The sequence below is a fragment of the Pseudophryne corroboree genome, chromosome 9 (genome assembly GCF_028390025.1).
Source record: "Pseudophryne corroboree isolate aPseCor3 chromosome 9, aPseCor3.hap2, whole genome shotgun sequence".
NCBI classification, from domain to species: domain Eukaryota; kingdom Metazoa; phylum Chordata; class Amphibia; order Anura; family Myobatrachidae; genus Pseudophryne; species Pseudophryne corroboree.
Window position 1 is genome coordinate 29,944,156 of NC_086452.1, and position 14,690 is coordinate 29,958,845.

The 14,690-nt window shown below is 46.4% G+C and overlaps 1 protein-coding gene across 1 annotated transcript in view; it reads right to left on the reverse strand.

Annotated features, from left to right (window-relative positions):
• CTH (cystathionine gamma-lyase) overlaps nucleotides 1-14,690 on the reverse strand; it is a 42,513-nt gene that overhangs the window by 13,366 nt on the left and 14,457 nt on the right. Inside the window, exons 8-11 of the mRNA XM_063939097.1 lie at nucleotides 11,380-11,532; nucleotides 11,069-11,190; nucleotides 10,766-10,818; nucleotides 2,235-2,373 (exon numbers count right to left, since the gene is read on the reverse strand). Of these exons, the coding sequence (XP_063795167.1) occupies nucleotides 2,235-2,373; nucleotides 10,766-10,818; nucleotides 11,069-11,190; nucleotides 11,380-11,532 (467 nt within the window). The remainder of the gene's footprint in view (nucleotides 1-2,234; nucleotides 2,374-10,765; nucleotides 10,819-11,068; nucleotides 11,191-11,379; nucleotides 11,533-14,690) is intronic.

The following is a 14,690-nucleotide window of genomic DNA, read 5'->3' on the forward strand; positions in this document are numbered from 1 at the left end:
TATATATTTGGATTATGGGCGTAAACCCAAAGAAGCACATACAAACTCCATACAGAGTCATGGCGGAAAACAAACCCATGACCCTCACGCTATGAAACAATAATGCTAACAGTTATGCCAACAGTGCAGCCCTACATAAAAGTTAATTATACTACAGATGTTATAAAAGTAGTGTATTATGACTGAAGTAATTACTGCAAACCCTGGAGCCATTAATCCTCCTGTGCGACATAGCAGAGATTTGGAAGAGACAGACGCAGCGGTACCGGAGGACCATACATAAACACTGTTCTAAAGGGATTTCTCTGAGTGGGTGTGAAAAGGCAGCACGTATAAATATCACTGGCAGCATCTGAGATTATTCCAGGGAGTTTGCCAATTGGCGCCTCCAGGCCTAAATTACAATTTATTCATTATTAAAATTTCCTACATCTGTATGTAGAGCCATAAAGCATACTGCGAAGGGAAACAGGATGGTCCACCCACAGGCTATGAGAACGGGCTGAGGATATTAAAGCGTTCTCAGCTGCTTGTCTACCCCGTACTTCATACTTGCTAGAACATTTATGCAAATGTTCAGTCATATCACTAAATATGTAAATATTACATAGTGCAAAACATCAGAGTGTTTATGCAATTTGAAGCACCTAACTTAAAACCTTCTAGAACACGGAGATCACAATACGGCACATGTACAAATCTCCGGGAATTGGCTCCAGCGCTAGTGATTTCTACAATATTCTGCAAGTACCATCCATTTTAGAGTAGTCGATGGTTCCTTAGGATGAGCCTCTGCTGCAGAATCTATGTGCAAACAAGGCCTTAAGTAGGGTGCAGAAAGGGACAATGGGGGTCATTCCGAGTTGATCGCTAGCTGCCGTTCACAGCGCAGAGATCAGGCTAAAATTCTGCATTTCTGCGCATGCATATGGCACGCGCGACAAACTTTCACAAAAGCCGATGCAGTTTTACACAAGGTCTAGCGATGCTTTTCAGTCGCACTGCTGATCGGTGAGTGATTGACAGGAAAGGGGCGTTTCTGGGTGGTAACTGACCGTTTTCCGGGAGTGTGCTGAAAAACGCAGGCGTGTCAGATACAAACGCAGGCGTGCCTGGGGAAACGGGGGAGTGGCTGGCCGAACGCAGGGCGTGTTTGTGACATCAAAACAGGAACTAAACAGACTGAAGTGATCACTAGCTAGGAGTAGTTCTCGAGCTACTCTGAAACTGCACAATTTTTTTGTAGCAGCGCTGCGATCCTTTCGTTCGCACTTCTGCTAAGATACACTCCCAGTGGGCGGCGGCCTAGCGTTTGCACTGCTGCTAAAAGCAGCTAGCGAGCTAACAACTCGGAATGAGGGCCAATGTTCAGTGGCACCTGTCAATTTACTGTTTTCATTGCTTAATCACTTGTAGGTCCCTCTTTTTTGATCCCTGGCATCTCGTGGCCGCCCCACCTTCACGGCCGGCTCACCCGCCCTTTCCATCCCAAAGCATCCTTATTTAATGGACACATTTCAAGAAACTCTTGAAATGTCTTAGCCGGGACTTGAACCCATCACCTATTACAATTGAAACCCATTGCAGCTGAGCAGTGTGTGGCTGCAGGGATTAGATGTGTGGCTACACACTACATAAAATTAGTTCGAATTTGCAGGGTTCCTATATAGGAGCAAACTCGACTGCAATGCACTACGTCATGGGTTTGAGTCCAGTTTATGACAGAAAATTGAAATGTGTGCCTTAAATAAAGGGGGGGGGGGGGGGGTGACTGAAGGTGCCTGTCAATGTGAGAGGTATTGGGGGTTGACTGCTAAGAAATGTGCGCTTTAAGGATAATGTAACTGAATGACAAAGACATGTAAAGAAGAGGTGAGACCACCAATAGGTGGTATAAGAAAATTGGTGTCCAAATTAATTTTCTCGGAGTGTTCTGAAAACATAGGTGTTCTATAAATGTTTATGTACACCTCATCTCCCTCTTTGAAAAATGGGCGGGGAACAATGCTCTATATTACACAACCACAGAACGATGCCAACACTGAAAAACAGATACCGTACAAAGTGCTTTCAAACACCCAATCAAAATAGGTGAATGAAATGGCGTCACTACTAGTGGATCTGAGGATGTGGTAAAGGTGAACAGAACATCATAGAGGCCTATTGCAAGGGTAATGCATCACTGGAAGAGGATAAAACAAATTATTTGCAGAGTCACTCTCAGCAATACTCACCACGACCCTCAAGGCTTGATCCAAATCCTCTATGATATCCTCCGTGTCCTCTAACCCAATGGAAAGCCGGATAAGGCTGTCGCTGATGTTCAGGAGCACGCGGTCCTCTTCAGGCACCGAGGCGTGAGTCATAATCACCCTACACAAGAAATAAACCCCAGGTAGATGATTACATAGGTTATCAGCTCCCTGCAACGGGATGTTATAGATACCGGCTCTTATATCCTCTAACCACATACCTGTCCCTGCAATAACTAATATCATTACTGCAGCATCACAGGCCACAAGCATTAACGGTTGTCAAAGGCAACGGGACTGTAGAGCAATAGCTCGTATTAACTACATTTATCTCTTATATGTCCGGATGGCTTGTAGCCCTGTTGTAAGAGTTAATGAGCCATGTATTACAGAGCGAGTTAATGGAAGCAACTTGTAATATTTGCAAATATATATGTATCATGTTGCATAGGTTCGATGTTAATAAAGTAAGGGACTACTTTCTTGCTTGTTGCTGTAGCCCGTGTAAAACCTGAGTAATTAAGGGGTTGATCTATTCAGTGGAAAAAAAAAAAAAAAAAAAATAAGATTTTACTTACCGATAAATCTATTTCTCGTAGTCCGTAGTGGATGCTGGGACTCCGTCAGGACCATGGGGAATAGCGGCTCCGCAGGAGACAGGGCACAAAATTTAAAAGTTTGACCACTAGGTGGTGTGTACTGGCTCCTCCCCCTATGACCCTCCTCCAAGCCTCAGTTAGGATACTGTGCCCGGACGAGCGTACACAATAAGGAAGGATTTTGAATCCCGGGTAAGACTCATACCAGCCACACCAATCACACCGTACAACTTGTGATCTGAACCCAGTTAACAGTATGACAACGTAGGAGCCTCTGAACAGACGGCTCACAACAAGAACAACCCGATTTTTTTGTAACAATAACTATGTACAAGTATTGCAGACAATCCGCACTTGGGATGGGCGCCCAGCATCCACTACGGACTACGAGAAATAGATTTATCGGTAAGTAAAATCTTATTTTCTCTGACGTCCTAGTGGATGCTGGGACTCCGTCAGGACCATGGGGATTATACCAAAGCTCCCAAACGGGCGGGAGAGTGCGGATGACTCTGCAGCACCGAATGAGAGAACTCCAGGTCCTCCTTAGCCAGGGTATCAAATTTGTAGAATTTTACAAACGTGTTCTCCCCTGACCACGTAGCTGCTCGGCAGAGTTGTAATGCCGAGACCCCTCGGGCAGCCGCCCAAGATGAGCCCACCTTCCTTGTGGAATGGGCCTTGTGAATATATATTTTCAATGCTCTGACAACGTCCAGCAACTTGGAATCCTCCAAATCGCTAGTAGCCGCAGGCACCACAATAGGCTGGTTCAGGTGAAACGCTGAAACCACCTTAGGCAGAAAGTGAGGACGCGTCCGCAGTTCTGCCCTGTCAGAATGGAAAATCAGATATGGGCTTTTATACGATAAAGCCGCCAATTCTGACACTCTCCTGGCTGAAGCCAGGGCCAGTAGCATGGTTACTTTCCATGTAAGATATTTCAAATCCACCGATTTGAGTGGCTCAAACCAATGGGATTTGAGAAAATCCAAAACTACATTAAGATCCCACGGTGCCACTGGGGGCACAACCGGGGGCTGTATATGTAGTACTCCTTTTACAAAAGTCTGGACTTCAGGAACTGAAGCCAATTCTTTCTGGAAGAAAATCGACAGGGCCGAAATTTGAACCTTAATGGACCCTAATTTGAGGCCCATAGACAATCCTGTTTGCAGGAAATGTAGGAATCGACCCAAATGAAATTCCTCCGTCGGGGCCTTCCTGGCCTCACACCACGCAACATATTTTCTCCAAATGCGGTGATAATGTTGTGCAGTCACCTCCTTCCTGGCCTTTACCAGGGTAGGGATGACCTCTTCCGGAATGCCTTTTTCCCTTAGGATTCGGCGTTCAACCGCCATGCCGTCAAACGCAGCCGCGGTAAATCTTGGAATAGACACGGTCCCTGCTGAAGCAGGTCCCGTCTTAGAGGTAGAGGCCACGGATCTTCCGTGAGCATCTCCTGAAGTTCCGGGTACCAAGTTCTTCTTGGCCAATCCGGAGCCACGAGTATCGTTCTTACTCCCCTTTGCCGTATAATTCTCAGTACTTTTGGTATGAGAGGCAGAGGAGGAAACACATACACTGACTGGTACACCCATGGTGTTACCAGAGCGTCTACAGCTATTGCCTGAGGGTCTCTTGACCTGGCGCAATACCTGTCCAGTTTTTTGTTGAGGCGGGACGCCATCATGTCCACCATTGGTCTTTCCCAATGGACCACAATCATGTGGAAGACTTCTGGATGAAGTCCCCACTCTCCCGGGTGCAGATCGTGTCTGCTGAGGAAGTCTGTTTCCCAGTTGTCCACTCCCGGGATGAACACAGCTGACAGTGCTAACACATGATTTTCTGCCCAGCGGAGAATCCTTGCAGCTTCTGCCATTGCCCTCCTGCTTCTTGTGCCGCCCTGTCTGTTTACGTGGGCGACTGCCGTGATGTTGTCCGACTGAATCAACACCGGCTGACCCTGAAGCAGAGGTTTTGCCAGGCTTAGAGCATTGTAGATTGCTCTTAGCTCCAGTATATTTATGTGAAGAGACGTCTCCAGGCTTGACCACACGCCCTGGAAGTTTCTTCCCCGTGTGACCGCTCCCCAGCCTCTCAGGCTGGCATCCGTGGTCACTAGGACCCAGTTCTGTATGCCGAATCTGCGGCCCTCTAACAGATGAGCACTCTGCAACCACCATAGCAGAGACACTCTTGTCCTTGTGGACAATTTTATCCGCTGATGCATCTGCAGATACGATCCGGACCATTTGTCCAGCAGATCCCACTGAAAAGTTCGTGCATGGAATCTGCCGAATGGAATCGTTTCGTAAGAAGCTACCATTTTTCCCAGGACTCTTGTGCATTGATGCACAGATACTTTTCCTGGTTTTAGGAGGTTCCTGACTAGATCGGATAACTCCCTGGCTTTCTCCTCCGGAAGAAATACCTTTTTCTGAACAGTGTCCAGAATCATCCCTAGGAACAACAGACGTGTCGTCGGGATCAGTTGGGATTTTGGAAAATTCAGAATCCACCCGTGTTGTTGGAGCACTACTTGGGTTAGTGCTACTCCGACCTCCAGCTGTTCTCTGGATCTTGCCCTTATCAGGAGATCGTCCAAGTAAGGGATAATTAAGACGCCTTCTCTTCGAAGAAGGATCATCATTTCGGCCATTACCTTGGTAAAGACCCGGGGTGCCGTGGACAATCCAAACGGCAGCGTCTGAAACTGATAATGACCGTTTTGGACCACGAACCTGAGGTACCCTTGGTGTGAAGGACAAATTGGAACATGAAGGTAAGCATCCTTGATGTCCAAGGACACCATAAAATCCCCTCTTCCAGATTCGCTATCACTGCTCTGAGTGACTCCATCTTGAACTTGAATTTTTGTATGTACAGGTTCAGAGATTTTAGATTTAGAATCGGTCTTACCGAGCCGTCCGGCTTCGGTACCACAAATAGCGTGGAGTAATACCCCTGTCCCTGTTGTAGGAGGGGTACCTTGACTATCACCTGCTGAGAATACAGCTTGTGAATGGCCTCCAATACCGTCGCCCTGTCGGAGGGAGACGTTGGCAAAGCAGACTTTAGGAAACGGCGAGGAGGGGACTTCTCGAATTCCAACCTGTAACCCTGAGATACTACCTGCAGGATCCAGGGGTCCACCTGCGAGTGAGCCCACTGTGCGCTGAAATGTTTGAGGCGACCCCCCACCGCCCCGGAGTCTGCTTGTAAGGTCCCAGCGTCATGCGGACGCCTTTGTAGAAGCCGGGGAGGGCTTCTGCTCCTGGGAAGGAGCTGCTTGTTGCAGTCTCTTACCCTTTCCTTTGCCTCGGGGCAAATAAGAATGTCCTTTTGCTCGTTTGTTCTTATAGGAACGAAAGGACTGCGGCTGAAAAGCCTGCGGCTTTTTCTGCTGGGAGGTGACCTGGGGTAAAAAGGTGGATTTTCCGGCCGTTGCCGTGGCCACCAGATCCGATAGACCGACCCCAAATAATTCCTCCCCCTTATACGGCAATACTTCCATATGTCGTTTGGAATCCGCATCACCTGACCACTGGCGCGTCCATAAACTTCTTCTGGCAGATATGGACATCGCACTTACTCTTGACGCCAGAGTGCAAATATCTCTCTGTGCATCTCGCATATAAAGAAATGCATCCTTTAACTGCTCTATAGTCAGTAAAATACTGTCCCTATCCAGGGTATCAATATTTTCAGACAGTGACTCCGACCAAGCCACGCCAGCACTGCACATCCAGGCTGAGGCGATTGCTGGTCTCAGTATAACACCCGTATGTGTGTGTATATACTTTTTAATGTATTCTCCAGCCTCCTATCAGCTGGATCCTTGAGGGCGGCCGTATCAGGAGACGGTAACGCCACTTGCTTTGATAAGCGTGTGAGCGCCTTATCCACCCTAGGAGGTGTTTCCCAGCGTGCCCTAACCTCTGGCGGGAAAGGGTATAATGCCAGTAACTTCTTTGAAATTAGCAGTTTTCTATCTGGGGTAACCCACGCTTCATCACACACTTCATTCAGTTCCTCTGATTCAGGAAAAAATATCGGTAGTTTTTTCACACCCCACATAATACCCCTTTTTGTGGTACTTGCAGTATCAGAGATATGCAAAGCCTCCTTCATTGCCGTGATCATATAACGTGTGGCCCTACTGGAAAATACGTTTGTTTCTTCACCGTCGACACTGGATTCAGTGTCAGTGTCTGGGTCTGTGTCGACCGACTGAGGTAAAGGGCGTTTTACAGCCCCTGACGGTGTCTGAGACGCCTGGACAGGTACTAACTGGTTTGCCGGCTGTCTCATGTCGTCTACCGACTTTTGTAGCGTGCTGACACTATCCCGTAATTCCATAAACAAAGCCATCCATTCTGGTGTCGACTCCCTAGGGGGTGACATCACCATTACAGGCAATTGCTCCGCCTCCACGCCAACATCGTCCTCATACATGTCGACACACACGTACCGACACAGCAGACACACAGGGAATGCTCTGATAGAAGACAGGACCCCACTAGCCCTTTGGGGAGACAGAGGGAGAGTTTGCCAGCACACACCCAAGCGCTATAAATATATATAGGGACAACCTTAATAAGTGTGTTCCCTTTATAGCAGCTCAAATATTATAAATATCGCCAATAAGTGCCCCCCCTCTCTGTTTTTACCCTGTTTCTGTAGTGCAGTGCAGGGGAGAGTCCTGGGAGCCTTCCTCGCAGCGGAGCTGGGCAGGAAAATGGCGCTGTGTGCTGAGGAGAATAGGCCCCGCCCCCTTTTCGGCGGGCTTCTTCTCCCGGTTTTTTTGGAACCTGGCAGGGGTTAAATACATCCATATAGCCCCAGGGGCTATATGTGATATATTTTAGCCAGAATAGGTATATTACATTGCTGCCCAGGGCGCCCCCCCCCCAGCGCCCTGCACCCTCAGTGACCGCTGGTGTGAAGTGTGCGGAGAGCAATGGCGCACAGCTGCAGTGCTGTGCGCTACCTCATGAAGACTGAGACTTCTTCTGCCGCCGGTTTCTGGACCTCTTCTCTATTCGGCATCTGCAAGGGGGTCGGCGGCGCGGCTCCGGTGACCCATCCAGGCTGTACCTGTGATCGTCCCTCTGGAGCTAGTGTCCAGTAGCCTAAGAAGCAAATCCATCCTGCACGCAGGTGAGTTCACTTCTTCTCCCCTAAGTCCCTCGTTGCAGTGAGCCTGTTGCCAGCAGGACTCACTGAAAATAAAAAAACCTAACAAACTTTTTCTAAGCAGCTCTTTAGGAGAGCCACCTAGATTGCACCCTGCTCGGACGGGCACAAAAACCTAACTGAGGCTTGGAGGAGGGTCATAGGGGGAGGAGCCAGTACACACCACCTAGTGGTCAAACTTTTAAATTTTGTGCCCTGTCTCCTGCGGAGCCGCTATTCCCCATGGTCCTGACGGAGTCCCAGCATCCACTAGGACGTCAGAGAAAAGGAGGAGAAGTGGAAATGCAACCAATCAGCTGCTACCTATCATTTTATTTGATTCATCAACCCCTAAGGCACAGACCCCTCTAGAAACGCATAGACTGAAACCACTTATTTTATTTATGCTCCCAAGCAGGTAATTACATGGTTTACCCCGGCCCTGCACATCTAGAACGTCTCTGCATTCAAAGCAGAACTCAAGTTAAACAAATTGAAAAGCTCATTTATAACTCCATATAGAGTATGGTGCAAATGAGATGTCATATCTGTATAAAACGCCCATTAATCAGTGGCGGCCTAACCTCACAAGGACCGTAATTAGGAGTTCTCACAAAGTGGATTGTGCTGTTCCTTATATACGAAGAACAAATAATTGTATAATAACGGGAATACTCTGCACTGATTGTAAGAGAGGCGGCCGGCCTTCGGCAGCAGGCGCCGAGCCAATTGATTAACAAGAACACAACGCAATGGTTTGTGCGGCTCTTGAACATGTCAAAGTATTTTTTCTACACTTCAAATAAAAGTGTAAAATCTTCTGTCAGTAACCCTTTCCCCGGCGTACATAAACCATATCTAGATGGCATCTGGCCCTTACATTTTGCGCCAACGCACCTGCAAGTCTCACAAGGCCCCATATAGGACAAGAAACTCCCTATGTGCTAATCCATACCTACCAGCTTGGGTACCAATGCTTGCCGATACAAGGGGCTTATTTATTACCGTAATGAAGGGGACAATGACGCAACCGTATAGCGGCCTATTGTCACCTGGGGTGCACAATCCACACAGGACAAGAATAAAAGTTCTATACACCCCCACATGATATGGAGAAAAAAAGCCTGCAAACTTTTCTCATCCATTACTAATTATATAATAACCGAGGTTAGTTATACACAACGTTTCTCACTGGCTGGAGGAGTACAGAGAAGTAAGTGCATGCACTAACAAATAGAAAAGAAGAATTTATCCTATGTGCACTCAGTGATCATCCTCTCTCAATAGGGGAGCTGTATCAAGCCTTGGAGAGAGAAAAAGTGGAGAAGTTTCCCAAAGCAGCCAATCAGCTTGTAATGCCAGTTATACACCTGCAGATAAATTCTTTAGATTCGATAAAAATCCTGACCCGACAGAGCGATCAGATTGGCGCACACCCGTATGCCCTGGGCAATTACTAGCTCAGTGTTTGCGGCCTACAGATGTCAATGGGGTCTGGGGGCTGAGATACTATGTACAGCCCATCAGATCCTCCCGATCTGACCATTGCAGGAGCGTTTAAAGCCGATTATTGGCCAACGCTGAAGCATACACTCTATACAATTATTAGGCCGTTCAGCCAATCATCGGCAGAGCAGCCTGATAACTGTACATAGACCAAGGATTCTCAAACTCGGTCCCCAGGACCCCACACAGTTCATGTTTTCCAGGTCATCTGTTGCTCTTTAAAATGTGACAGTTGGTCATACACCTGTGTACCTGCCAGGTGACCTGGAAAACATGACCTGTTCAAGGATCACTGATCTAGTGTGTACCTGGTTTAACTGATATTTCAAAGACTGTACTAGATAAAGTACTAATTAAAAGCCATACTTAAAATAAAAAAAACCACCACCACCAATAAAAGTACTTAGAGTAAGTCTGCCATTGGACATTTTACAGTGGGGGGGTGTACTACGATATACCGTCGCCAGGATCCCGACCGCCAGAATGCCAGTAGTGGGGCAAGCGCAAAAGAGCCCCTTGCAGGCACGGTGACGCGCTCAGCTATTTATTCTCCCTCCAGGTGTGTCGTGGACACCCCAAGATGGAGAATCGTTGTCGGTATCTCGGCGCCGGTATGCAGAGCGCCGGGATATTGAGTGCCTCCCACAGTGGCTATAACAGATGAATTACTGAATAATCAGTCCTTATACAGGTTATTTTTATTTAGTAATCTATTTTGAGCAATCATTTTAACGTTTGTTCTGGGTTTTCTTCAAATATAATTTATGTCGTCATTGTTTCTAGTATTGAGAGTAAAGTTCACCGAGTGCACACACTTTCCTTATCTTCATAGGGGAAGCGGTTACAATACCGCCAGTTGGAATACAGACGCCGGAATCACGACAGGGGGTGAAATGCCGTCGCAATACCAGGGGATGTCCATGACACCCATAGAGGGAGAATATAACCTGTGGCGAGCGCAGCAATCCACCGTGCCCTCAGCATGGAGAACGCAGTGAGCCCGCAAGGGGCTTTCCAGTGCTCACCCCGCTGCCGGCATTCTGGTGGACGGGATCCCACTGTCATGACAGCTGGCAAATCGTACGTATCCCCTTTATAGATGTGGTCAGTAGTTGGTTGCTATGGGTTACGCTACAAGGGTTCTACGTTCACCACTTTAGTGATTTCCCAAAGAGTTTATTTTTTTTATTTTTTTAAACAATAAAATATTAATTATATACTTACGGATGCTCAGCCAAACTTTCATATCCGCCAAGGCTTTCAGCAAGTGCAAACACCTGTGGAAATTAAAAGTCAGATTAAAAACTAAATTTCGAAAATTTGAGTGAAAACTCAGCAGCTGTGACAAACGCCAACCACAATATATTACATGCATAAATACCGGCATTGTGAAAATGGTGCCAGTAGCCTCTGCTATATGAAATAAAAGGCTCCCACCAGGGGCTTCTCCGTCACCTAACAGTGCTCACTCCACATGCCAAATCTGGAACGGTTACACGGCCACCCCTGTATCCCAATGCTATTTACCTTCAGACTCTTGAGGAAGATCGTAGCATGTTCCAAGCCGCCTTTAATGTAGAAAGTAACCATCCCGGGGACTCCAGTGCATTGCCGCTTGGTGAGCTCATATTGTGGGTGAGAAGGCAGACCTGAAACAAAGTACCAAGATGGTCCAGCTACATTGTATCTGTGGTTCTCAGGAAATACAAATCTTCCTATGATTAAATTACTCATTTACAGAGGTCTCTATATCATCAGGATACCCTACGATCACAGAGGTCTCTATATCATCAGGACGCCCTACTATCACTACCTATTCGTGGATGTCGAAGTCTCACCTGGGAAGATTACTTTGTCAACACGAGGATCTTTCTCCAGAAACATGGCCGCTGCCAGCGCGTTGTGGAAATGCTGCTTCATGCGGAGGTGTAAAGTCTTCAATCCCCGGTTGCAGAGATAGCAATCAAACGGGGATGGAATGGCACCAAGAGCTGGAACACAAAGATCTCTGTAAGGGTCTTTTATGAACATCAAGAACCATGGACACAGTCTCTACTGGTGCGGACGCACCCACCTGTTTGCCAAGTGTATTACCAGGTACATGCCCACGTACGGGCTTTAGAAACTTCTGTAAAATCTGCACATTCCCTATAATGCAAAACATTTTTTCTTGCCAAGTTTCCTAGCCACTGCTTTCTAAGTAGGGGATCCCTGGGACCTCAAAAGGCAGCAGAGAATGTTGTGTATTTCTGCAATGGGGGGGGGGGGGGGGGGGGGGGGAACACAGCTTAGGTTCCCTCTTAGAAAGCAGAGTATACCGATATAATGTACCCAGAGCACCTCTTAACGAGGATGTTCATAATTCACCCAACGCCACCAGTCAGTTGAGGTGAACATTTAAGGGTGTCACATGACTGCACATTGTTGGGGGTCACATGACTGCGGTTCTACACTTTCGCCATTCGTCAATGACCATTAGTTAATTTAGTAATCCAACAAGCCTCTTTGGTAGAATATGAGAGGTCATTTCTATGTAATACAGAGCAGCAGGGGAAAGATACGAAGGTTTCTGTAATACTGTCTGGCTCCAAAATCCATAACACACTACCGCAATTAGATTTTCCCAGACGGAGCTTTAATAGTGTCATTATCTAGTGTGAGAAACATTCCAACACTGCAAACAGCCTTCCCGGCAGCTGCGTCCTGGAGTGGAAAGGTCTGAATTTCAATTGCACAGATATCACACACACACACACACACACACACACACACACACACTTGGATATACTAGCCAAAGGATGATCAGATTACCTTCCCCATATAATATTCTTCCAAAAGACATAGCACATTAACCTACAGACATCTGAAACCAATGCAAGGCAACTGCATGCTAATGAGGCCCCCTAATATTTATCCCTATGACCTAAAGCATAATAACCCTCTCCCCCTCCAAATGAGGATAAGGGGCGTATGGCATTACTTGTACTGAATTCTAGAACACTCACCCCCAATATACTAAACACAGTAGCAGACCAAACTGGGGTCCTGTGGTTCTGGGCTCTTGCACAGTTTGGGCGCCACGTCTACTATCTGCGCTATTGCTCGGTAATAAGCCATGTCTCTAATCAATCCGTGCTAGAATCAATATTGACAAGGAAGCAATTTTCCATTCTTCCGTGTTTGTTCTAGACACTGTGTCGGAGATCTGCATACAGAGCAGTGCAAATGTCCGTGCAGAGATTAAGTCCTTTCCAGGTCACGGTTTATTTTCCACTGAAAAATGTTGCTCCGTACTTGGACAACCCTGCTTAAAATTAACACCTCACCTTCCAGAACCGGCTTTAACTTCAAGTTATTCTGCAATACACCTAGCCACACCACATTCTGCACTGGGAAACGCATTACCCTTCAGATCTGCTTTTATTAATAGGAGAGGGAACTAGGTTTGTAAGGCTGGATTATTCCAACTCCAGTGACACAGCGCCACCCCTAGCTTATTCTGTGCAGGTACAAGTAAGCATCTTTCGACCACAAAGGAGCAATTTCCCAGAAGACATACTCAACTGGCGCTATCAAACTTACTCAGACATTAGTACTGACATCTTATAGGGTGAGAGGTGTCAAGAATTAGTGGAGAGAGTTAAAGTAGCAGCCAATCAGCTCTTACGTTTCATATAACAGGCTGTGTTTGAAAAACGACACTTAGGAACTGGTTGCTTGGTACTTTGGGGTCTATTCATGAAGCAGTGAAAAGAGTGGAGAAGTGAGCCTGTGGAGAAGTTGCCCATGGCAACCAATCAGCTGCTACCTATAGTTGTATAGTATGCAAATTATAAATGTTACTTCAATGCTGATTGGTTGCCATGGGCAACTTCTCTGCTTCATGAATAGACCCCTATATCTCCTCCAACATTATCTCTCTCAAAGCTTTGATAAATCTGCCCCTTCAAGGCTCGATATACCTCGCCCATAATCAGCAATAAGGCAGGAAACAACCTACTAGTTTGAAACCAAAGCTTCATTCAGTGAATTGAAAGGAGCACAAGTGCATTGTAATTAATTACACAGGACGCAAAACAGCTGATTGACCTGGGGGATTCAAATAGTGGACACATACGATTGCACGTCAGGCTGGTGATCAAGCACGGTTGTGAAACGTACGTACAGCTGGGACGTGGTGTTCCACAGTCACAGCTCCTCACTGCAGGAGGATGCGGTGTGAAACGGCATGATAAACTTATTGGATCCGGCAAAACACTATGGTGAGAGGCTTTTTTGAAAACCCTCTACAGACGCATCGATAGGAGAGGACATCAGATCACAGCCCAATTAAGGAGCCAGCAAGAAAGTCACTGCAGGAACGGATTTAAGGGAGAAGATACACGGCGTCAGTGACTCCACGGTCATGTGCGGTAATCATATACAAATATTTGCTGTTATAAATAGAAGAGGTATTTATAGTCCTTTCTCAATTGAACAGTTATTTGTATCAATCTGAGGTGTAAGAGACCTCAATTTTAGAAGCATGTCATTACACTGCGGAGGAACTTAAAGATTTCAATCAAACCGCAAGGTGCGGTATAACATACACTCCCTATACAATCATGCAGTGACTGTTTTTCTATCTGACTGATCAACTCCCAAAGTATACAAATTTAAAGACAACTCTTTTTGGAATCATCTCTGTTTTGAACTAACTGGAGTTTTGTTGAAATTCATTTAAGTACCAACTGTATCAACTTGAATTTTGAAGAGATACAATGTGAACAATAGAAAAATGATAGCAGCAGTTTAGCTGCAGGGAGCTGTGTGAGACACGTATCCAGCTCAATAACCCTCCTATTATATAATTTTTGCATGAAGAGTACATCTTTATATTTAATAAGCCATGGAGAAACCATATTAAAACGGATTATATCCACACTCTCTCCTTCCCTTTTCCTCTCCTCTTGTTCACATTTCACAGATATCTCACTGGTCTCCGTGGCGCATTGCAAGTCCTGCAATGCTGGAAGCAACAGGTCTGCTCTAACACCAGATACGGAGACATTAGGAGATATTGTTGCTATTTTTCCATCAATTCATCAGTACCCCTACTCTCACCCTTCTTCCGCTCATTGAAGAGGTTGGGCAGCAGATGGGGGTATCT